This window comes from Pithys albifrons, chromosome 2 (genome assembly GCF_047495875.1).
Source record: "Pithys albifrons albifrons isolate INPA30051 chromosome 2, PitAlb_v1, whole genome shotgun sequence".
NCBI lineage: Eukaryota > Metazoa > Chordata > Aves > Passeriformes > Thamnophilidae > Pithys > Pithys albifrons.
Window position 1 is genome coordinate 40,603,453 of NC_092459.1, and position 26,645 is coordinate 40,630,097.

The window sequence follows — 26,645 nt, forward strand, 5'->3', positions numbered from 1 at the left end:
GATTTCAGCACTGTTTTGCCTTTGCATAGCCTACTACACTTTTTCCCGAGACACACAATAGCATTCTTCTTTGAGACTGAATTTTTCTTCACCAGTACTATTTCAACTGAAAAAAGATATACTAATCCACCTACTTTTCAGCTTTTAGACATATTTAAAATTCCATCAGGATTGCAATATCTTCCCTTCCTTCCCTGCCCCACCATCCATAGGCTGTTTTTATTTTCCAATGAACTGTTTATTCTATTTGTGTGGGAAATAACATAAACAAGATCAGATATTTCAAAACATGAAAGAAAAAAATTTATTTCTATCATATTTCTTCATGGACTTTCATTAATATAGAAAAATTACTAACTGGTAAATAAAAGTTTTTAATATTTACACAAATTTCTCAGAAATATATCCAATTTATTTTCAAATATGGAGAATTAAAGCAATATGGACAAGGTGAAAAAAATTCTGAACTATAAACTACTTTATTAGTGCCCCACAGAAGATGATATTCAATGTTCTGTAGACCTTGCTGTTAGGATAATTTAATGAAGTGTTTTTGTGGTTCCATTTCACTCCTATGACCTCAGAAACAGAGACTTTAAATGGTGGAGTGACAGTCAAAGAGAAAAACAAAAAGGCTGTTATAAAAGACCATTTAATCACTATTATAAGTGTTAAATTCATATAATTAGTGATCTACTCTGATTCAAAAGGCCAGGCAAGGAAAAAAAAAAGAAAAAGAAACCTGTAAAGTCATGATTGTAACTCAGAAGCAAAGGTGACACCTGCAGGCACAGACTGAACAGTGAGCTAACAAACTTGCACTTAGCACAGCCATGGTTTGGTAATACTTGATAAGCTATCTTTTGTGTAAACTGTTAATTAAATAATTTATTTTGATTGACAAGTCCTGTAGGTAGCAATCAGGCTTCTAATAGACAAATTTGTATAGCTGAGAAAAGCAGACAAACTTATCAGATCTGAACAAACCTTACATATTGAAATCTTACAATTTTGTAGCTATCTTGCAGGGTTTAATTAAGATGTTTCTTTCACTAATAAAGTTTATCTTGAGTATTCCCTCAGACTACTATGGTTACAGTAACAACATCATAAATGTTTTGTGATGCATTTTCTATGTAAAGCTTTGGCTTTAAACTATTAATAGTGATTTCAAAACCCTTAATCTCCTTTTTCTGTATGTGTCAGACTATATGGGACCATGCAGACTTCCTCCAGTGAAGGACATTTTCTTCTTTCCTGTGTCATGCATCTTGATGTGCGTTGGCAGATCACAGCATGTAATCACTGGCTGTGACCTCCATAGTGCTGTAAATAAGTGAATAAAAGGCCCATTTGGGATGGGTAAGCAAGAGGGAAGCTAACTGAAAGTGTGAGGAGGTGTATCCTAAATTTTTCAGTTTCGTCGGGTCTCTCTCATAAAACCTTTGGTCCTAGTGAAATATTATCTTCTCCCAATAAAGTAATAAGTGAAGTCGTCAAATAAGAGAAAGTGGTCAGAGAGGAAAATATGATGCAGATAAACCCACAATGTGGTGAACACCAAAAATGTGAACAACTTTCAAGATTATTAGATTTTTTGACAGAATTTTCTTTCGCCAATTTTCTGTATTACCTGACAGAATTCTAATAAAATTGTGTGGTTACATCCTACTATTAGAAACCTGGTCGATTAAGAGTTGACAACAAGTAGGCATTCTTTTACCAATCTTGAGATAAGGCAGAGTGCATCCTGGGCAAGCACCAAGTTCCTCTTGGCACTTGTAGTGAGACCAGCACTGAACTCTTTCAGGACCCCTTCTTGGGGTTGTCTCAGAAACAGGGATTTTGAGAAAAGAGAAGCAAAGGCATATCCCTGACACATAAGCTTCTTTTCAAAACTTACATTTAATAATTTCCAAAGATGCACACTGTGAATTCGCATATTTGTTTTCAAGATTATGTACAAAGGTTAATTCAAAAGTAGTTTTCCTCCAAAAGAGCCTTTCATGACTTTAATTGCTGCAGAAGTGAGTGCCAGATGAGACAGCTGTAGATAGGATAAAAATCAATAGTTACCTCCTTCTGAGTCATCAGCAACTAAGACTGGTTTTTGTCATTAGCTTACAGTTTCCATGACTTCACACAGTGTCAGACCCCAAATGCCCTCCACAGTCATTCTATCTTCTTACTACCAGAGGACTACTGTTTTTTAAAACCTACTTTTGTCTTCATCTATTCAAAGACAATCTATGCACAAATCATTATAAAAAAGGCAATGTCAGAACAGAAAAGAATATTTTTGCAGAGAATCCCTCTTCTAGAAGCTCTAACCTTGTAAACAGTGGTGCAGACCCTCTTCCATCAGTTTGACATTGCTGTGATTCTACCAATAAAGCCACTTCTGAGTTTCACGAAGGAAGTGAAATCAGGACCATCTGTTGCAACCAATAAAGTCTACCCACAGATAATGCATTTTGTCTTGGGAGAAGAATCTCCTTTCTAAAACTTGACTTGAGGGTATTTTCAAGGATGTTGACGTCTTGTTCTACCATCCTGACTTCCATAATTGTGCGCTCCTGGAGGCGCTTCTGGAAGTTCCCACTAAGCAGGAAATAGTGGAAGGGATTAATGCTGCTGCTGGCATAGCTGAGACAAATGGAGAAGTAGTAGCTCATGCAGAATGTCAGGGTCAGCTGAGAAACCTGAAGATTCATGAGCTGGATCACATGGAAAGGGACAGTGCTTACCACAAACATGCTGATCTGAACAAGCACCATCTTAGTGAGCCTCATAACTCTTTGTCTGGGGATACCAGTGGTGCAACTGCAAAACAAAGAAGAATCCTTAGTGTGGAAAGTCAAGCTGAGAAAGTAATGGTGTGGATTGAGTGTAGTCATGAACGACAGTTTTTGAGACCAAGCAGTTCAAGCAAAGGCCAGCTCTCAAGAACTTAATTTTTTAGTTGTTTGCATATTATTGTTTCTTCTGCTACAATCCTATGCCACACACAGGAGACTCTGAGAATTGTTTATGTGTATTGATGAAATACTGACCAATATTTTAATTAACAATGCTTACTCATTTTCAACATGAGAGCTATATTACTTTGCATCCCTTTTCATCTCTGACTACATTATTTTGCTATCAGCTAGGAGAGAAATATCCAATTAAAATATGACTATTATGAGCTCAAAGAAGACGTAGAGCAAAGAAGAAAATGATCCTCCTGCCTGAGGAATTAAAACCCACACTCAATTGGAAATCAACTTCCTTTTCACAGAATATTGGTATAAGCCAAAATCCAAAGTATGCTGTCCTAGATCTAAAATATGCTGGCCAGGATCTGCTCTCTCCAAAACTGCGAAGTTATGTTTCATCTGTTTCTAGTGTCAATTTTCTTTTATTGTTTAGACTTTCTTAGACTGTGAACAGTAACTAGGGATTCATGTGGGGCTTGGAGCCTTCCTCTCACAGAGGGACAATGCAACCTGGAGGCACCTGGCCTGCAGCTCCCTGAGGCACTGCAGCTGATACCAGACCTGGCAGAGACATTCTCCCAGGGTTTCCTAATCCCTGAACTGAGAGCTTGGAACCATGCAGTGGGGGAAATGTCCTTCTGCAGTCAGAAGTGCAGAGCTGAGTTGTAGCCTTTTTGTTGTTCTGAACTGAGGACTCCAAACATAACTTTTCCACAGTGCTTCCTTCTAAATGGCTCCCTTCTTATCCCTAGTCTGTTTCCTGGGAGCCTAATGCAATGGCTAGAGGACTAAAAGTTACATGATGTAGTGCCCAAATATGGTTTTAGGACTGTTCTTTTATCCCTGTTACATACAAAGCCTTTGCAGACTGCACAGAGTGTGAGAGAAGCATAAATAATACTTTACCTTCTGGGTTTCTTGTTTTGCTGATGCATCTTCCTCATGATATAAAATAAAATATAGCAAATAAATATCAGTGGTAAAGGAAAAAAGAAAGTTGTTATGGTAAGATAAAGCATATACCTGTAAAACAAAACACAAAAATAACAAACAAGACTGTTACACAAAGACTATCTCATAAATGTAAAAATATATAAATGACATTTTTCATAAAGTGGTCTCTGATTTGTGATTCTTGATTAGAGATACATGGTAACAGCAAGTACCTAGAACTGCAAACACTTTTAAGTATTAAAGTCTTCCCTTCTAGGAATATGGTTGACAAGAAGATAACTACACATTATACCTCTCAGTGTTCCAAATTCTGCATTCATGTGCTTTTTCCAGCAGTTGTATAATTAGTGAAAATTCTTGCAAGCATTTATGCAGGACACAGTCTGCTTAGCCCCCAGTATTTTTCTGATCTTATGGTAGATCAGTGATGACCAACTTTTGAGCAAAGCTTTTTCAACCATTGTTGTGTCATCAGTGTAGTCTAATTGACAAAATCTTTCCTAGTTTGTTTGCTGGAATTTTATGTAATTCAAGCTATTTTGTTTCTATTTATTCTTTATCAAATGAACTTCCATCAAAGAAGGAAATTAGATTGCTTCATTATAATTTGTTCCTGAAAAATAGACATAGATTTTCTCTAATCACCCTATACATTGAGCGCTAAGTACTTTGCCAAACTCCCTGGTTACTGATATTTGTTGGTTTTATTCTATCTACGTCTTTTATTCTATTCTATCTCTTTTTATTTGTCTTCATACTTTTCTGTGCTAAAGCCTCTAATGTGGAATTAAACAAGCCCCTAACAATTAGTTATGCCATCTAGAGATGGATAGACTGAATTCCCAAATCCTTTCCACCCCATTTTACTCCTAGTTTCTTTGCTTTCTTTCAGGCTATTGGAGGTCTTATGCCCTTCAAAAGTTCCTAAATATCATGAGTAATATTTCATGTATTGTTTTTACTAATGTCTTCGGTCCTTAGCATTGAGCATCATCAAGCTTTGTTGACATTAAAATATTTAACTTCTGTACCATTACATATTTTCTCTCATTTTTCTGGTGCTCTGGAATTAGACTTAATTCAATCAAAAATCTGGTTGCAATTCAATTGGACGGGGTGAGGAGGATGAAAGGCTGGAACAAAAAGGGCTCAAATAAAGTCTTTTAGGCTTTGTCCACATTATCAAGCAGTACAAATGAGTAGTGAAAACCTGTAGAGTGAAGTACTTGGTGTTTAGGACATGACACCTTAGAGTCATGTTCAGGAATTTGAATTTTCTCTAATTGGATGCTGTGGATTGAGGACTGAGTATACAACACAGATTAAAGTCTGTTCATTGAGCTCTTGGAGCACTTTTTCTAGTCTCATTTCATCCAAAAAGAATACAGATCATGTGCTCTGAGTGTTGAATAATGTGGACTCAAGCACACTAGTAGAGACAATTGGGATACTCACTCCAAAAATACTTTCCTTATCCAAAAGAACATGCTAATATAGAACCAGCCACTATCAGCCAAAATTTTCTCTCTGTTATGTAAGGTTTTTAAAGTTAATTAATTTAATGAATTAATTTAATTTTTAAAATTCTCTTTTATGTCTCTTTCTGGTCAGCACTCAACAAGCTAGCTTAAATTCAACAAATTGACAGGAATTTGCTTGTCCATGAGATATTGGAAAGCCATGTATGCAATTTGAGGAGTGCTTAATCTCATCTGTGATCTGTACCTTTCAAACATGAGAAGGAGGTGATCTGAGGCAGCCAGCATGACTTTACCAAGGATAAATCATGCCTGACCAATCTGGTGGCCCTTTATGATCGAGTGACAGCAACAGTTGTCAAGAGTTCACCTTCCAGTACCTTAAGAGTGCTTATTAAACGGAGGGAGAGCGACTTTTTACAGGGGTAGATACTGCCAGGACAAGGGAGAATTGTTTTAAACCGAAAGAGGGCACATTTAGGTTAGGTGCTAGGAAGAAATTCTTTACTCAGATCATGGTGAAGCAGTGGAACACTTTGCCCAGAGCAGCTTTGGTTACCCCATTCCTGGAAATGTTCAAGGCCAGGTTGGATGAGGCCCTCAGCAACCTGGTCTAGTGAACAGCATCCCTGCCCATTTCAGGGCAATTGAAAATAGATGATCTTTAGCGTCCCTTCCAACCGAAACCATTCATTGATTCTATGATTCTATAACAGTCTGCCAGGTCAGAAAGGGCAATGAGATCTCATTACCCAAATGCAGCAAGAGAAGATAAGGAGAAAAACAGTTCATCACTGTTACCATTCCTATGTGGGAACTGCCTTGCTGAACTGGATCATGCTGAGGCTACCTCTATAATACCAGTACATTTTGAGATGCAATTATTTTAATGATACAAGGCTCATCTTCAGCCTTTAATTCTATTTATTCTTTTTCATTCATCCATCCATCCATCCCTATCCATCTGCCTGTCAGGGGTGTCAAAGAAAAAGAGATGATATTCTCAAAACCAGCTGAAGATACAATCACCTGAAGTTTGAAATACCAGTGAGGTGAGGTTAGATCAAAAGCATAACTTTCCTAAATATCTTTGAACTTTATTAGTTTTGTGTATACCCACACAGGGAAAATCAGAATAACTGATGCCATCCATAAACATAAATTGTCTTGGATTTTGTTCTCAGATGGGTTAGTCAAAAGGGCTGGACAAGAGCAAAGTATCTGTAAAAGCAGGTAACTGCAATAAAATAGAAAAACAACAAAATACTTAATATTGTTCACTACAAAATAAAAATTCTAAGAGAAGTCATTGCAAAAGAAGAGAATTGCATTTTTAAAATGTTGTCTAGTATAACATGTCAGAATGACTTTTATTCAAGCAATTCTCATCACATTCAATAAGTGTTATAAATGATTATGCTTTGGGTCAGAGCATTATTCAAGTAATATGACAAGATTTTTTAATAATGATAGTAGACTAGCATGTAGGAGATAGAACTTAAAAACTCAGGCATGTAAGAAGCAAGCAGAAGCAAAACCTGAGATGAAGTTAGTTTTGGAAAATGACTGGAGATATTATTTTAATGCAGTAAAGACTCATAATTAAAAGACCCAAACAAACCAAGAATAAAAGGAACATTCTGATATATCTGAGATCCAGGAGTGTTCAGGTTTTTCATAGTTGTAATTTAAATGTTTAGTTGCCACATAACTGAAAAAGTAACAGAAAGGCTCTACTACCTTAGAAGTAACCTTTGGTTAGCAGTGGCTTATGACACAAAACAATTTCAACTTCTGTTAATGACCTTCACATTTTGTAAAACATTAGAGTAAGAATCAATCTATCAGATCAAAATGGATTAAACTGCACAATCTTTGAGCTGAACTCAGAATATTAAATGCAACAACTCACGTCATGAAAAAAGACAGATATGTTAAGAGGTGTATACTTTCCCTCTGTTTCAGGAAGGATACGGTATGTAGTAAGCCCTCTGCATTTGGTATACCTTTTAATTTCCAGATGAGATCAGATTACCTACCAAAATGATCACTAATTCACAGTTTGACAACAGTTTTTGGGTTGGATAATGTCAGATCATCTTAGAATAAATTAAAGAAAGATAAGGAAACCCAATAATTAATTCTTTCCTTTTTCTGTGCATCCTTTGCACATGCAGAGTCTGGCATTCTGGGTACAGCCATAGTCCTGGCTGAAAGATACTGGATGCAGACAGTATGTGACAAAGGGTGAAGGTTTCCATTGTCCTGAGTGTTGGTATTGCTTTGTGGTTGTCAAACTCACTGTTCTCTGTAAAGTGGTCTGAAGGGAGCTGTGCTGCACAGGCTGGCTGCCACAATTTACAGTGTAAATATCTGATACAAAACAGAAGATCCTTGTCTGTAGGTGGTGGCAATATCTTGCCTGCAAGACCATGGGATGTTATTTTTGTAGAGCAGGTTCACTCACCTGTCAGAACAGGATAGTGGCAGCACCTCAGTTGCTTTTTATTATTGCCCTTTGGCCAATGAAGATCAGATCTTGCATAAGATGAAGAAAGATTGGTGTTTCTTGTGATGATAAATTATTTTCAGTCTTTCCTGAGCATGAAGTAGATTTTTTTCTCTTTATTCAAGCTTTGCAACAATCAAATTCTTTCATTAAATGAGGTTAAAGTAATGGCCATCATTTCTAGAACCAGCAAAAGCCTCCTCTGGCATATGATATCTTAAAAAGCTATGTCTAATTTCATGCAGTTATTCTCAGTCCTCATGAGGTGACAGAAATAACAGAAATCCTCTACATTTGTCATGGCAGAACTACTTTGTACCATTCTTGGTACAACTAGTTCTCCTGTTTCACTAGCTGCCTCATGGAAATAGCTTCTGACACTGATACTGCTTACAGGATCTGTGTAATTGAGAGTAATTTACAGGCTTCTCAGGTTCTTAAAACTTGTGATTGCTCCTACTTCACACAAAATTTGAACTCTTAGTCTCCATGTAGGCACAGTGTAAGCAAGATTTGAGCTTGCTTTCATCTTTTAAGTGATACAAGAAACATCTCTGTGCAAAGTAACAGAACCATACTACAACAATTTTTAATATTGTCGAGTTGTTTGCAAAGAATGAATGCTGAAGAAGTTGCGAATAAGGTTACAAAATGAAAAAAAATCAGCAAATATACTGTGAGTTAAAGGAAGTATTTGTGAGAAAATGAAAGTGTGTAAGATGGAAATAGGATGCACAGGGAGGGAGGCACAGAAAAGTGACATTAGTCACTGATATGTGGTAAGAAGTGTACCTAATCAGACCCCACTCTTCCCACTGGCTGCAGGGAAGAGGTCAGGATACATCCTGTTTTGTGCTCTCTGTACACCCTGTGAATCACCCTTCTGTCATGCCTATGCCTGCCATTAATCAAAGACTGAACTTTAGCTGTTGCCTACAGCTGGGTGATATAAAAGCTTACTACTGCTTTCATATGCTTCTCCTTTGCAGGAAGATTTCAATGAGATCTACATTTTGTTTCAACTTGCTCAGGTTCAGAATATATATATATCTATACACACACACATATAAATAAATATAACTGTGTACACTATGTGCACAAAGGTTTTCAAGGCTGGTTCACATGCAGAGATTTACTAGCAGAGTCTGAAGTTGATGTCATACAATTACTTTAAGGAAAAAAAATCTAAATGAAAGGAGAGAGAATGGAAGAAAAGAAATGGAGGTTGCTCCAGGTAAGCATCCTTCTCTGTCTCTGCTCCAGTGCAGTACATGGTTCCTCCTGTAATGCTTTTTCCACAATATCAACACAGTTTTTGTTATGGTTCACTTCTTACCAGTTGCTCCTGCCTACAAGGCTGTTGATGTTGCTGAGAGCATGTTTTGCTGAGGCTGCATGCAGACCTGCTCTTTAGTTTGGGATATGCATGTTTTTGGGTCCACTAATGTCAACCAGAAGCTTTGACCACAGGGTAGGAAGAGGGAGGGCAAGCAGGGCTGATTCTCACGCTGGTGGGCAGCCACTTCCCATGAGAACCCCCTGTAACAGTGCTTTTGGGTTTGCAGGTGCAGGGTTGGGAGGATAACAGTGCAAGACCCGCAGCGTGGGAACAAGGGGAAAGTGCTGCCCCAGAGGCTCTGGGAAAGGCTGCCACAGTAGTTTGGGTGACCGGGTGCAGAGCTGCCATCAGAAAGCAGCTACACAGCTTCAGAGAGAGGACTGTGAGCAGTGCGAAAGGCTGCGGCTCTTTAGGCACCATGGGTGATACTGCCTTTGCTCAAAGGACCAGAGCCCAGTGCAACCCAAAAGTCAGTAACTGTAAATGTAACTCTGCTGTAGCAGTTGCAGTCTAGAGGTTATCAGACTAATGCAGTTTGTAATGAAACAAAGTGTGTAAATGGGCACTGAGGAACATTAAGGGAAGAAATGGCATGTGCAAAGAAACCCTTTAGACAGGGATGGGTACTGAGTGTACATCTTCCACCTCAGAAATGCCCATCACTACCTATCTGTTGGGTGATCCTGGCTTTTGCTACATGGACATTGTTTTCCTGGATTCATAGCTGAATTTTCAAAGGATTCTTGCAAAAGTAAAGGGCAGGTTACAAGGATGCCTCCAAATAGGGTCTGCATAAATGCATATTTCCCTAAGTATTGTAAGATGATTTTTCACACTTTCTCGATCAATTATTTTGCTTGACATTTTCATATACTGATATGTGTCTTTATGGGATAATTTACCTGGGTTTCTAATTCTCACTTTTAATATTCATCGGACCAAAAGAAAAAAGTGACTTAATGAACTTAAAGATGAAAAGGAAATCATTAGGCTCACTGGAATGAAAACAAGACCACAAGTTCAATTCAATGTGAAAGTATATTATTCTTTTTATTGGAAGAATTTAAACTTATTTCAGCCTGTCATTCCAACTTACCCTTCCTCAGACAATAAGAAATTCTCTCACCGTAAAGACGTATCAAGGAGTTTTGTCTCCTTTCTTTTGTAGCAGTGGGATTTTATTTGTTGTTTCAGTTTGGATGTAATTTTAATCTTGCCTGTTGTCTGATGATAAATTTGTGAAATTAAGCATGAGTGCTCCATTTGGGAAAACCTGCTGGTTTGAAAGTTAGGGCTAATTTCCACTTAAAGGAGAAAGTGGAACTTAAAGGCAGACAAACTCGTGTCCTCATTTACCAAAGTAGTTATCAGTAATAAAAGCCTTTTGTTGCGAAAAGTCTGAAGAATACTTATCTGAGACAAACAACAAGAGGAGTGTCTGAGATGCGTCTCTGACACAGAGAATGGGAGAAAGAGGCAGGGATGGAGCCTGCTGGTGTCAGGTCTTTGGTGCTTGTTTCCCAGGCCTATTACTGCATTCCTTTTGGCCTTTCTACCAAACTTGCTATTGCCAATGCTGCCTGGAGGAACATCTATGAGAACAACCATCATCAAAGTACCTGGTATGATCTTGAAAACCAAGGCATCAGTTGGAAGGAGAAAATATTTCACAAGAGCATGCACTCCTAGTTAATGTTTTAGCTAACTGCAAATCATCGTGTCTGATTGCTGGCAAAGCCATAAACATGTGGTCATATTTCTGCTAGGCATATAGGAAATGGAGAAATGTGTCTTAGAGCTTAGATTTTCCCTCACTTTTTAATTCCTGCCTCTGGGCCTGTCTTAACCTATCCTATGGCCTAACATTATTACTATGTAGTGTATATTGCAACAATAGAGTATACTGATGCTACTACTATTAATAAAAATGTCTATAAATATTCTTATTAATGTTAATTATTAATATATTGTTTGAATTAGCTTAAAATGTACTGCTATTAAGGCTTGCTCAAGAGTCAGCAGGGTGTATTACACAAAGGCAAATGGGCTGCTCAGGAGACTGAACTTTTAAAAAGGGCTTTCACCTTTTCCTCTGGCTGGGGTGTTCACAACTGCATGTGAAGTGAAGGAAAAAGTAACAGAAAAAGGCATGTGAGGAATGAGTAAATGGATTAGTCCATGAAAAATCAAGTGGTTATGGTTCTAAATGGCTGAAAGCCCATGACTTTTATAGAGTTACAACTTCACCCTACTAGTGATACTGCCTTGGTAAATATTGCTAAAAGCAACACTACAACAATGGGCAAACCAGGAACATATTTTCTCATGCTTGTCAGTCTTGACTGATCCAAATGGTTGGAACACCTGTCTTTCTTTTCAGCTGTCACAGAGCTACTTACTCCAGATTTATCTTTCCAACCTCACTTCTCCATTTATGTGTCTGCAGCTGTAAGGGTATAGGCTAAATAAATGTTTATGCAGCCCTCAAAATTGTTTTGTACCTATGTAACTCTTGGAGTTCAGGAACTTACTCAGAAAACTTTTCCACTGCACAGAGATACTTTGCAAACAGGCTATTCACAAAAAGCAATTATTTATTGTCTATTGCAACAAATGACAGAAAGCTAGGACTAGCAAGCTCCTAAGCAAGGCTAAGTGTTAGTACTATTACCACCTCTGTATTACACCCTTGGGTCTTTGCTGGACAGATGTCAATGGGAATGAAGGGGTATCTTCAGACTCCCTGATTTTCATCAGTATTTTATACCTCTTTGTGCCATTGTTTCTTAAAGCTTTGAGGGGTTGTCTCCACCTCATCTTGTCTTTGGCTTCAATCTATCTTACCTTTTTTAGCACACATGGGCTCTGGGTATTTCGCCCAGCTTAGAGTTGACCAGTTTTCTCAGGATTCTAAGATTATATAGCTGTGCCACACCAAAACTACACCTTAAATCACAGGCAACTTAATGCCTATGAAGCAGATTATGTCTTTTCTTATAACCAGAGTTTGTAGAAAAATTAGTCAGAAGCAGGTGAATTCTGTAGGAAGGGACCGAAACAGTAGTATTTTCCTGTGACATGTTCCAGTAGATTCACACCACAGAGAATGAGAAGTGCCTCACAGCCTCCTGTCACAGAAAGAAAGTCCAACCTAGGTTTTGCAGCTGCATCTTGTGTGCCATGAAGGAACAAAAAATGCTATGTCTTCTGAATCTACATCAGTCATTTTGAATGTGTAAGTCTTGGCTCTTTTTTAAAAATGTCATTGGCCAGAACATTCCTTTGCCATTTTAAAGTCACTAACATTGCTGATTTAAATGTTCATCTTCGATGAAAGTCAAGTGGCTTACTGGAATGTTCAAAGTGAAGACTTTAGAATAGAACATCATACTGGACCTTTCCACCCATCTTATAATTTCTCCTGTTACATCAGAGACAGCAATATTAAAGTATGTCAATATTTGAGCTAGAGGAGATGGTGTCTACAACACATACAGTTCTGATTTCACTTAGGTTGGATTTGCATAGTGATATTTTGGTTGAACAGTCAGATTTACTCTTCATGTAGATGGGGGTAATTTATATTAGAATTATTGTCTATGCATAACTATGTGAATCCTTGTCCAGAGAACAGATGCTGTGAATTGCTTCTTAAAAAATTTTCTTTTAACCCATAGGCGAAAATTGTGCTACCGAAGTTTCATTCAGGTTTAATTTATGCCTGCCTGTGACATAAATAAAAATCTATATTAAAAATGTGTTTATTGTCAATTTCTTATTATATTTCAATATGCATACTTGCATAGTTTTTACAGTTTGCCATAATGGTTTTTATTTCATATTAAATTGAGCAATGAAAAGCAAACTTTTATGCATCTTACCCCTCAAATTGACCCCAAAACCCCCATGAAGAGAACAGCTGGTTTTGCCACTTCTTAAGACCTTACAAATACATTTTATTTGCAAAAGGAAATGCTGAAATAATAAAATGTGTGTTGGACTATTACATGACATAGTTCACTCCTATTATGAAGCAGAGGATTTATGGGAATAAAACCATTATCCAGCAATGTGACAGATATTAATTTGCATGTGGTACTCATTCAGCTCAGGCTTCATCTGGAACCTGCCTTCCCAGGTATGACCCACTCCTGTCTTCCATTCTAAGTTCTTTTATTGTTGAGAAATACCAAAGAGAACATGATGATGTTTGATGTTGCAGTAGTCATATAATTTACTAAGATAAAATATGTAAATTATGTTTCTTATTTTCACTGTGAATGTAGCAAAACTGCTGGTTTAATATTTTCACTTAATGAAGGCTCTTAGGTGAATTCAGAGGTGCTTTACTGTAACTACCAAGCACTAAACAGTTTAGCAGTTTGCTATCTGGAAAACTTTTGTTTCTCTTGTCTATAGTGTCATAATGGGTATTAGGAGTGATAAAACTAAGGGAAGAGAAATAATTTGAATGGCTGTCCCTAGGCAAATGTACTTGAGATGGAAAAAATCTACCTCAAATCAAAAAGGAAAGCACAAGCTTTCTTTTTGGAAAAAAATGTGAATCTGTTTTAACACATGGCTTTACTTGGGATATAAATTATTTTATACTTTTTTTATATTCTGTCTTTCCTCAATAAGACATTATCTCTTATTCCTGCCTCAATACGTACTGTCTTTTGTATATTTTTTCTCTAAACAACAAAGTTAAAGATACTGCTATGTGTAAATTCTTTAGAAATATGTGAATAGCCTGTCATTTGTCACATTACTCATATAAGAATATGAGCAAATATAAGAACAGAACTTTAAAAAATTAACTTCAAAGGAACAGATAATTTCTTGACTCTTTTTAAACTGTATGTCAACTAAATTAAATTTCTAATATCATGCATCAGTGTAGCCACTTTATGATACTCATACTTTTTTCCATTTCAAAATTATTGCTAACTTTCAGTTTTCTACTTTCTTCTTTCTGTTTTCTGGTATTTTTTCTCTTTCCCTCCAGCAAATACCATGGAAGCACACTGACTTTTATGCTAGCAGTTCAATAGCAACTGTCCTTCCCATTGACTCTGTTTATCCCCATGTCTTCATTGTCTCTGTTTGTCTCCATGACATATGGAAGGAGATGACTTTTGTCATAGACCTTTTTTTCCAGAATTTGGCATTAAAAAAAAAATTTCTGCAGTCTGTCTGAAAGCCAATTTTTTTACCTTAAACAAGGATGGTGAAAAAAAATTCTGGTTTTAGTGACATTAAGCCTTTACTAGAAGCTGCACCTCTAAAATTAAACCTCGGAAGAATAATTAGGATTCCTTAAGGCCTTGCAGAAAGAATGATGCTATACTGAGACTTAAAATATTTCTGCCACTCCTACAAACATGAGAACCAATTCCTACCATTTTTAAAAAAATCATTAACTCTGACTGATGTCATTCTTGTTCTTGAATTACCACAGATTTGCATAGACACAGTCAGAGGTTATGGTCCTGAGGTAGAGAATGAAAATGTGAAATCAGGTACCTGTCCAAACTCATTGTGGTCATAATGGCACTGCATGTAAACTGGTTGCCTGTGTCCAGGCAGGTAATGACAGTACAAAGAGGGCTGCCAAAAACCCATTCACCTCCACATGTCCACTGGTGTATGAGAAAGGGCGTGCCAGTGATATGACCCAAATTTGCCATAGCCAGATTGCAGATATAGATATCTGGGACAGTTTTTTCCAGGTTGTCTTGGTTTGAGATAAGCAACTGCCAACCCCCCCAAGCACAGAGAGAAAAGCCTCCTCCTAACACCAGGGAAAGGGAGGAAAAGAGAGGGGAAAGAAAAAAAACACTTCAAACTGCATTTATACTAAATCTACATATATTTTTCACAGAAAGAAAGAGACAATAACAATTAGAAGAGAGTACAAATATACACTCACACAAGTCTGCAACAACAAGTTCCCCACCTCAACTTCTTAACGAACACACAAATTCTACTGTCCTAACTACACGTTACTTAAGAAGAAGCTTATTCCCCAGGGAGACAAACCCAAGCAGAAAGGAAAGACCCAGAACAACACATTTTACTTTCCTGAGGTACCCTGTGAGCCAGTGGTGGGCCTGGTCCTCTCCATCCCCCCGGGACAGCATCGTGCATCCTCCCAAGAGGAGGGCTGAGAAGCGACTGCCTTAACCACTCCCACACTGGTTCCTACTTCCCTGGAGATGAAGTCATAATGTGGTATGGAATACAAAATTACTGGCTAGAAGAGGTCAGCTGTTAGCTCAGTCCAGCTCAAGTCAGCTGACAGCCTTGGCCTAGTCCACACTTCAGAGCCCAAATCTAGGCCCACCTAGGTGAACCCATAACACAGGTTCTGTAATAAATTAGAAGACATGTTTACTTGACATAGTTACTGCATTGTTTTCCAACTATACTGTCAATAGAACAGACATCACAGCTGAACTTCACACAAATAAGCACACCATAAGAACCACTATTTTAGAGTCAGGGAAGTTTATCAAACCAAAGATATTTCAAACTAAACATTTTAGGCTCAAAAAAAAAGTTCATAATTTTGCTTTTCAGTGAAGTTGAACAGGCTACTTAATTATTAACATCAGAAAAATTATCCATATTTTCCTTTAAAAACTATAAAGTGTTCAAAATAAGCACGGGTCTGAAGGATACTGGATCTCTAGAAATACCAGCCTAGAATAAATAGAAGACATCAGAGCCTTCAGTTGACCTGGGGCTAAATCCTGTTTAAATTTGGACACATTCTTGATTGCTCAGTGTAAAAAAGGAGTTGAAGAAAGAGGAATGATCTTCTGGAGGAAAAAAAATAGCATGTAATCAAATATTTAAAGATAGTCTCGTGAAGTTTATACATATATTGCAAATGCAACTGAGTTAAAACTGTATGCAGAGCCTTCACATAAATACTGAGATTTTTTAGTTACAGGACTTTATTAAAAAGGTCCTTATCCACAGTCTCCATATAGGAATCACCATACTTAAATTGACTTCCAACTTAGCCATCCAGTCCAAGCTATTTTTCTCAGCTACTTCTCAGTAGGTCTAATAAATTCCACTCCCCACCTACCTCCCTTTAGTTTACTGCAAAGTGTCAGTTTATTTGTCAATCTTATTGGAAGACACAGAAGAACATGGGCCTGAGAGAACTCATCTGGCCACCCACAAACCACGTTTGGAAGTCCAACTCTATGACCATCATTTCCCAAAAGAACCTGTGTGAGAAGAGTTTTTAATTTCATGTTTTTCATGATGCCTTCAATGCACGCTAGAAGCTATGAAATAGCTATATTTTCAAAAGAAAAATTTAACCTAGAGGGAATAAGCCAGACAAAAGTTTGGGATTTTTTTTCAAATATTTTAACTAAATGACAATGTATGATTCACTGTCATCTGATTATGATACTGAAACCAAAACCAGACTGCTATAAAGTGTATCTACTGGCACTAATGACTGGAGGTTGTGGAGACAATGACACATACTTGATATTTTTCCTGCAGTGCCTTTAGCTTTGTGAATGTTGAAAGATGCAAAATCTGCAGAAAAAGACCCAAACTATGTTTCCTAGAAGATGTCAAATGACCATTATGCTCAAGCACACAGGTTTCAAAGAATCTGTAAAATGCCAGTAACATGCCTTTTTAGGAAAAAGTTATTTTGTTTTCTGTTAAATTTCTTACATATTATCAGGATAAATCATGCTAAATCGGAAACCACCTTTGGACTCAGGATGAGAATCTCAAATTCTAAACTTGCACACCTCATACTTGCCAGCAACTAAATACCACAGAGTTGCTTCCTCACTCCTCATCACAGCAGGAGGAGAGCAAGAGAACTGGAAGGGTAAAAGTGAGAAAACTAATTTTTCCAGATTAGCCAGATTAATCACGGAAATAAAACAAAAATAATAAGTTGTAATGGACATGAAAATAATAGACAGAGAAATAAATGAAAGAAAGACAAGTGATGCAAATGAAAACAATTGATCACCACCACTGACTGGTGCCCAGCCATGTCCTGAGCAGTGGCTCCTCAGGTAACATTTCCCTCAGGTTTACATGATGCCATATGATGTGGAATATCCCTTGGGTCAGCTGGGCTCAGCTGTCCTGGCTCTGTCCTCTCACAGCTCCTCCTGCATCTTCAGCCTCCTCTCTGGTGGGGTAAGAGGCAGAAAAGTGTGACTGTGCAAGTGCTGCTCAGCAGTAATGGACATCTCTGAGTTATCAGCTCTGTTTCTGGCACAAATCCAAAACACAGCCCCAAATCATAGCCTTAGAAAAGTACACTTGTTTGCTCTGAGCCTGATCAGATACTTCCATGGTTTATTTAATACACTAAAAGACCAGAACACTCAACACTTTTTGTAACATGTTTTAATTTTTTTTTGTCATGTTGGTGAATTAATGCATCTCAGAGACAAGCACTGGAGATTGCAAGTTAAAGGATGGAAGAAGGTGGAGAGGAGGATTTCAGCTCATCCATATTTCAAGAAAGTGCGATGTGAATGATCAAGCCAACCTCACAGTTCATTCACCAGGGTTTCCCATACACTTTTTTCTTTGTACTAGCTATTATGAAGATGATTAACTCTATCCCAGACAAAACTAGCACAATGCTAAATTTAATCTACAAAAAAAATACACATTGAATACCTGTACTCCCACAATTGATGTAAAGGTAATATCCAATGTCTCATGCTTTATGTTGAGTTTCAGAAAACAATGCCTTTTAAGATCAGTGTCCAGAGGTCAGGACATGTATATTCATGCCGGTTTTTATGTAGTTGCCTGTGGTGTCAGAGAGCCACAATATTTAAATGGTACCTTGTGCAGTAAACTTTATAATCACAAAATTTTTTCCACATTTTATAATTTAAAACTTTATTTAGCTTTTATTAAGACAGTGGAGCTTGTCTTCTGTTAAAACTGTCACTTTAGAAAAGCACAAAATCCAAGAAAAAATAGCCCCCAGACACCCCATCCCTCCACGCCTCATCCCCCCATCTCAAAATAATAATGATAGCCTCAATTTCAAAATTCTTCCTTTTTTTTTTTTCCTCTCAGTGTTTTCTACTCTCTTGCCACAGACTTCCAAGTTCTTGGTAGATTCTCATCCTTCCACCCATGCCAGATAAATTTTCATCTCTGAAACACCCTACGAAAAATGTACAAAAGCACAATTGCTGTTTTGTGAAATGTGGGAATATGTCAAATCTACCCTTCCTGTTCTTCAACTCTACTTCTGCAGATTAAACCCATTAAAAATGGATCTGAATGTTCCCAATTCATAATAAAAAGAAGCACTGAGCAGACATGTCAATGTAATAATCCATATACTGACTGTCTCTTCAGTAACAAATTCAAGGAACATGACAGGTGCACCAATGTGTTGTCATCAGTCATTATTTAGCTCCTGTGTGCTGTCATCAGAATTTATACAGACCCTCCTTGACAGAAAGGTCTTCATTAACATAAAGCTTAGGTATTAATTTGAAAGTGATCTTTCAGGTCAAAGACAGGATGATTTATAGGTATCACACATTTAAAACCACAAGCATCTACCCTTTCTTCACACAGGAAAGGAGAAAATGTCATCCTTTGTGGGCTCTACCTGCAACAGCAAGTAACACGCCATTGAAGTCATGCTCCCACCTAGGCCCATTGTACCCTACAAAAATCTAACTGTTAACAGCAAACCAGCTTGACTTGGAGACAGCAATTTTAATTTCCAGCTCTGATGTTAGTCATAGTCCCCTTTCCTTCTGGTCTCACTAGGAATTTCTCTTGATCCTCAGTCTCTGGGAAAAGCAAGTCAGATAGAAGCAGTCCTATGCCTACTTCACACTATCTTTCAGCCCTTTAATGCTGGTCCACATGCATTGTGTGTGCTCGTGGATCATTTCTGTATGTATTACTTTCCACTAGGGGATAAAAAAAATCTCAATATTTATCAGGAAAGACTTGTACTATCTTTTCTCCTTTCAGTTGAGATTGGGATTCTTCTGAGCTAATTTTCTCTTTGAAATGTAGATATTTAATGTCATTGAGTGGTCTTGGTTCCTATACATTGCAGAGAAATAGAACTCTAGGAGCAATATTTGCCCTCTTAGAGAGGTATATGACAAAGATAAACCTTATTGCTCTCAGTAGTGCCTCTCCATGGGGAGACCAAGATGACTGGCTTGGGCAATCAAAGTTGGGTTAAAAAAAAATTTGCTTGAATTCTTTTCAAATCTTGTGAGATTGAATTTTGCTCAGTACCTTTTATGAAAAACTGCACAAAGAAATAGCAGCCATTTCTGTTCTAGTTCTCTACCTGTGTTCCTTCATTTAACCATATCTAGCAATGAATACTTCCAAGTAACTCAATTATCTCATTGTTTATTGGATAACATTATCTGATATTTAGCATTAGATTAGTGGTAGCTACAGAAGTCTGTTCAAGGTATTCTAGTCCAAAAATATATTACTCTTTACCTGAACCTCAGAGACAGGCCAGATAACATCACTTCGGAGGTGTGTTTCAGCTGCCCTACCATCATCATGGGAAGTCCCAAATTTCTAACATGAAATTGTTTTGGATTTCTGAAACAAATCTAAAACAGAATCTTATAAATTGAAGTAAATTGACAGCATGCTGTCTCAGTGTAAAGACACTTAGCCTCCCATCTCTGCAAAACCAAAGAACAGAACAGCTGAGATATCTTGTAGGACACTGGCTACACTATATAACATGTTGAAGTTTCTTTGCTAGATTTAGGAAAAACAACAATTTGGGACTGAAAGAGTTAGCCCTTGTCACAGAATTGAGTCATCAGCTGTCACAGGCAACAAGATCACAAAAGACATCATCATAACAAAATAAGTTCATCTCAGAAACAATGGTTTTACTTCCACCACTCTTACCAAAAGCTATCACTGGACATCTCTGTACTGGAAGGTGAAAATCCAGGTATCAGCATTTCATACCTTCTGACTGTGTTTTACCTGATTGTTCTCATATCAGTTTTCGCTTTTAGTTGAAACAGTCTTTTACCCTTTCTCTTGTTTCTGATCCTGAAGTATAGAAAGAAAGCATACACCTCTGAGCCTTTTTTTGAAAAAAAAAAAACCCAAAAACCTTAAGTGTATTTGGATCGTTCTCCCTTCTTCTGATTCTAGTATTTTTTCCCTGTTCTTATTCCTGTCTGAATATATTATTTTTCTTGGAAACAGCTGAAGAGAGTTGTATTTCAGGCCTTGTTATGAGCCTGGAGAACGGCATTAGGATTTCCCTCTTTCTCCTGGAACGGTAAAACATTACATGTATTACAGTTGTGTGTGCTTCTCACACAGCTTTAGCCCAATAGCAGCCCGCAGCAATCCCTGGAGCTTTCCTTCTGTGGTTTTCTAACTGACGGCAATGATTCCTATTTATAAAAGAATACTGCTAAGAAAAAAATTCCATGGGTGCTAACACATTTCTATTGCTCTAGTCCCTTCTCCATTCTTCATCTGTTTTTTTCTGTTTGACAATCTTATACTGCTTCACATCAGACACAAATCCCCAGTGGATGCCACTATAAGTACTATTAACCCACTCCTACATTTTGCCCCAGTTCTCTGAGGGAAAATATGGTACTTGTCTAGCTCCACAATCAGTCCCTGAAAAGTCCACATTAACTGATTTACTCCTGAAAATCTTTTAATGAAATGTGTCTTTTTATCAACATTTCCTAGTATGCTCCACATTTTAGTTATTGTTTTCTCATGTTGTAATTCTTCTACTCATGAAATTGTTCTTTAGATGACTTAATTTCCAATATGATAACAAAAAAATTTCTGACATAAAATCTAGCTCTGTGTATAGGTTTCAAAAATTTTCTGCCAGTGACTCTACATTTGGTTTCAAATACACCTCCAGCTGTAGAATGCAGTAATTGCTGTGACATCTATTTGCAATCTCTCCACTTTAGGAAATGTTATTTTACCACTTGCTATTATGTTACCTTATTAAAGAACAAGTTAATCTGAAAAGGAGTACTTTCAAATAATTGAAATTGTATTTGATTCTCCTTACTCTTCTGTTGCATACTTTTCCTTAAAAATATCAAATCAGACTGATGGGGTGGTCTGGATCATATTTTCCTCCTCTGTACAAATCCATAGTTGTTCTCCCACTAGCCACTACAGCATAGTAATTGGGTTTACATAAAATGCTTGTTAACAGAACTGCAGGTCTATGGACCACCTTTTCTAGGTTGTTGGGATGAAGATTATTTGGTCCTTCAGGCTAACACAGAATCCTTGCAGAATTTTCTTCACCATTGTCTTTTTAATTAATAGTAACATATATCGATTCCCTTCTATTATTCCCTAGGGATGAAAGTCATTCACACAAGGAGGACCAGCCAAAAGTCATTGAGTTAGTAGTTTTTAAATTAAGTCTCACTGCATAGGCATATATTACACGCAAGGTTCACTAGGACTTTCAGCTATTTTCTCCCCAATAAGTTGCAGATAATATAATTTTAATTTACACTTAAAAATGTCTGTCTCTAACTGGTAGACTTGCAAATGAAATTGGGGAGCCAAAATTCCAAGGTCCTTTCTTTATCATTTTCTGTTATCAGTACAGCATTTGCAACTAGAAAGTAAGTAACTTTCTACTTTATTGGTGAGATAGTCTAACTTTGTTTTCTCTTAAAAGAACTGTCTGTAATGTTAACAAAAGTAAAATGTAGGTATAAAAATGTGTTCAGTCGAGAGAGAAGAAAGACAACTCTGAAACAGTCATTGAATACAATGAGATTTGTTCAGTGGAAGGTAGCAAGTTAACATGATTGTTTTTCAAAATATAGCCAAAATTTAAGTTTACATTCATCTACAGCATCTGAGGTTTGCGTCTTTTGTAGTATTGGTAAATACCATATTAACTTTTTAACACACTATTTCCAAATTCTTTTCCTGAGTATAAATGTTCATGCCCATAAATTTGAATGCTTGCAATTTTCTCAAGCAAATATGGTTTTAATTATATTCCTTTTATTTCAAGTCATTGTCTGAATCTTTTCCCTTTGCCTCTCATATTTTTATTTAAGTTAGACAAAGGCTTTTCACCAGGGGAAAATAATAATCTTCATTCCTTGTTAATTTCCTTCTGTTCTATTATTTTAGAGACACTATAACTAATTTTTTTTCCTCCTCTCTATTCATTCATACACTTCAAAAGTCATATTGCCATTATGTTCACTTCAGACATACTGTTTTCACATTTGTTCCCTTCTGCATTCAAATTATGGACTACAGTTCCTCAGTATACCAGGCACTGAATTTCTTAGTTTCAAGGGAAGTTTACTAAAGGTCAGGGGCTGACAGACACTTAGCTCTCCATTGGCCTTTGCAAATCTTTCCTATTATGTAGCACAATATGTAGAGGTGGAGTCCATCTATTAGTGCTTGCAGGGTGTGATGATCGTTAGCCTTATTTGCCATATTTCTTTACATTAAATTTGCACCACAGATAAAAATCACTTTTTCAAGATACATGCTTATGGATTTAGTTTGTGGTAGCATCAGCCTGTTGAGAGCAAAGGGGTTTTTTTCCTTTCTTACATGGAAAACCCCCTGTCTTATAAAATTAAGATATTAGAAGATTTTGTTGGGGTTTTTTTGCATAAAGGGTGGTTGGATCAGATTTTATGACAGCCTCCAAAAATAAGCCACTTCAGCAATCTTACTTTCTCAGCATAGAGTAAAAGTAATTCCTGTCATGTGGGAATCTTCAAGTAGCACTCTGGCCCTGTTTCCAGAAGGAAGGTGATGCTGGAAAACAGCAATGAATCCCAGGAAGCTGCTGTAAAATTGGGAGAAGTTAGATTAAGCTCTGTTACTAAAATATTCTGGGGCAGAAGTGCAGATTTCAAAGGAGAAAAAGGCTGTATTTCAACTGTTAAGAATTCTGTAAGATATGATAATTCCCAGTTATTGCCATAGTGAAAGTTTAAATTTTAGTCTATCTTTTTTGCGTGCTGGAGGAAAGATTGCTGCTTATTCTAATGGAAACCCAGGAAGAAGGCAAGTATTTCAGTTTCCTTGAATATATTTGAAGTCAGTCATGCACTTCAGTCCTTTCTCATAGCAGAAAAGGATAAGCAGGTATAAGTTACTGTTGTCTATAATCATGATTTAACTTTTTTTTTAATGAGAAGTAAATGGCAATGACTAAAGGGAACATGAAAAACTTACTATCCTTGTCTTTGACAGGCAATTCACTTCCTTAGTACAGTCATCATTTATGAAATAAATCTTACTGGAAAATGTATTCCATTGCATATCACATTATTGTGAATACAATGAGGATATTTCCAACTAAGCCTGCTGAACAGATGATCCCAATCAGAGAAGGAAGGATGATTGTCTTTGCAACACTGATCACCTGGTGCTATCCACTCCAAGATCTGCAATCAAGCCTGGTATACCATTCTGATAGAAAGGCTGAAATTCATTCATTTTTCCACGATTTTACAAGTTGGTTCTGTTGTAGCAAGAGAAAATTAGTTATTTGTGGATAATAATTTGAATATCTATAGCTAAGTCTCATATCTAAGTGAATGCTACTGTTAAATGATTATCTGAATTTTGTAAAAAACTATTCACATAAAGATTTTGTACATTCAGGACTGTGCATGAAAGAACCATATGATGCTATTTTCAAAATGAAATCTGTTATGCAATAGCTTCATTACAATTTAAACAAACATGCAGGTGGGAGTTGGTCTCTTCTCCCAGGCACTCAGCAATAGGACAAGGGGGCACGGGCTTAATCTCTGCCAGGGGAAATTTAATTTGCAGATCAGAAAAAAATTCTTTCCAGAGAGAGTAATCAGGCATTGGAATGGGCTGCCCAGAGAGGTGGTGGATTCACCATCCTTGGAGATTTTTAAACGCAGATTGGACGTGGCCGCTGAGTGCCATGGTCTGGTAAATGGACTAGAGTTGGACCAAGGGTTGGACTTGATCTCTGAGGTCTTTTCCAACCCAATCGATTCTATGATTCTATGTAATCATTCAAGATACACCTTTTAGTATCACAGTGTTTGCTCTACTTTCCGAAACTACACTGTCAACTTCTCTTGGATGGAGTGATCCAAATCAATCTCCCAATCAAACCCTCTAATCAAATCCTCCTTCAGCTTAAGAACATTTTTCCTTGTCCCATCACTACATGTCCTGGTAAAATGTCCTTCTCCAGCCGCCTTGTAAGCCCCTTTTAGGTACTGGAGAGGTTCTCCTCTCCAGAAAAGCAACCTCAACTCTCTCAGCCTGTTTCCATACCAGAGGTGTTTCAGCCCTGTGATTAACTTAGTGGCCCTCCTCCTGCTGGTTTGGTTCCACCAGGTCAATGTCTTTCTTGTGTTTGAAGCCGCAGAGCTGGATGCAGTACTCCAAAGGGGGTCTCACCAGAGCAGAGCAGAGCAGGGGGGCAGAATTGACCTGCTGGCCATACATCTTTTGATGCAGCCCAGGACATGATTAGCTTTCTGGGCTACAAGTGCATAGATTGCTGGGTCATGTTGAGCTTTTTGTTTCACAAGCACTTTCAAGTCCTTCTCCCCAGGGCAGCTCTCAATCACTTCATCCAGACTGTACTTGTGGTTGGGATTCCCTAAGCCCAAATCCAGGACCTTGCACTTGGCCTTATTGAACTTCATGAGGTTCATTGCTAAACTCTAACGGGACAAAGAATTATCTTTTGCTTTGTGTTGGTGTGGCAATAACCGTGGAAAAGTACCAACTGTTTTTTGTCTAAGGTTGTGTTATAGGTTTAGCTAGGTGTAGGCCTAAATTTAGGCTTTAGATTTCAGAGTAGGCCTGAGACTATCAGCTGACTTGAGCTGGGCTGGGCTAGCTGACTACTACTAGCCAATGGCATTCTATACTATATTCTGACATCATCTCAAAATTTAAAAGCTGGTGTAGGAGTGCCTTAATCAGCTCCTTCAAGATGTGGACCCCAGAGGAACAGGAGGACCAGGCCCAGCACCGGCTCACCACCATGTTATCTTAGGGAAGTAAAACATTTTATTCTTATTTTCTCTCTTTTGCCTTGCTGGGTGTCTTCTGAGGTACATTATATATCTTGAATGATAGAATCTCTTTTTGGTGGGACGCAGAAAATTTTTGTTGTATTTAACTTGTGTAAGTGTGTATTATATTGTAGTTTTCTTTCAATTTTCTCCTTTCTGTATAAATATATATATAAATAAGTTTAAACCTGTTTTTTGAGTTTCCATTTTTTTTCCCTCCCTTTTCTTGGCTGGAGGGAGGGAGGCTTTGATTCTGTCTTGGGGAATTGGCATTTTGTCAGCTCAGCCCAAGACAGGTTGTTGAAACAATCCAAAGATTTCACAGTAAAAGCTCCTTAAAAAATTTGCCTATAAATTACTTAAATTAAGTATGCTCTGAGCACTGTCTAATCTAGTCATCTTCCACATAAGCAAAACTGCTATTTTGTATCATAAATTAGTTTGAATGGGTATGCTAGAACTCTGGTGATGCTGGGATGCTTCTGTGCTAGCAAGTGTGTCCTGACCATGTTTTCATGTTTTCCTTGGAAAATTTGCAGTTTGTTTGCTGTGAGCAGCGTGCCATGTGTAATCCCTTGGGTTATTGTTTAAGCAGTCAAAATGAATAGCGGCTGTCGAATGGGTCAGTTTAATCTGCTGACACAAGTGAGAGAAATAGCAGTTTACCTGTGTATCATCTGTACCCTCCTTGCAAGTGAGCAAACTTCACTTCTTATTTCTAGGAAAAAATACAATACAATAGGAAACAATACAATAGAATGCAATGCAATGCAATAAAATAAAATCAATAAAATAAAATTAAATAAAATATATGCTATTTTGTCATAAACAGGTCTAGGGTGTATTAAAAATTGCATGAGGGTAGATATGTTCAAATGAAGAGAAAAGGAGAAGGAAAGCAATTCAGCAAAGATCTACTTATTTGGTGTGCTGGTTTAAAGATGAACCAGCAGGGGAAATGAACTCACCACGAGAGAGATTATAAGTCCGAGGCTAAAATTTAATAATAATATTACAATAAATACACTGACACAAAGGGAAATTGCTTTCAACTCACAAAACCCAGCAGTATAACCCAGTGTCCTGGGGCACAAACCCAAAGGGGTTTGTTTGGCCTTGTGCTGAGACCCGCCTGGTTACCCCAAGTCCAAAGCAAAAGGAAGTGAAAAAACCTGTTGGTGCAGGCGAGGGCTGTAGTCTGGTTGAGAGTGGCTGTCGTAGTCTGGTCGAGAGTGGTGATCTCCTCCTGTCTAGGTTCTGCTGCTCCTCTGGATCCAACAAGAGGCT

At 37.5% G+C, this 26,645-nt stretch overlaps 1 protein-coding gene across 1 annotated transcript in view; it reads right to left on the reverse strand.

Moving 5' to 3' along the window:
- The window catches only part of MCHR2 (melanin concentrating hormone receptor 2), a 42,725-nt gene extending 17,733 nt beyond the window's left edge, over positions 1-24,992 (reverse strand). The window contains 7 exon segments of the mRNA XM_071580169.1: positions 2,459-2,823; positions 3,885-4,001; positions 5,353-5,361; positions 6,456-6,576; positions 6,579-6,631; positions 14,785-14,995; positions 24,779-24,992. Of these exon segments, the coding sequence (XP_071436270.1) occupies positions 2,459-2,823; positions 3,885-4,001; positions 5,353-5,361; positions 6,456-6,576; positions 6,579-6,631; positions 14,785-14,995; positions 24,779-24,992 (1,090 nt within the window).
- Between the last annotated feature and the right edge of the window lie 1,653 nt (positions 24,993-26,645).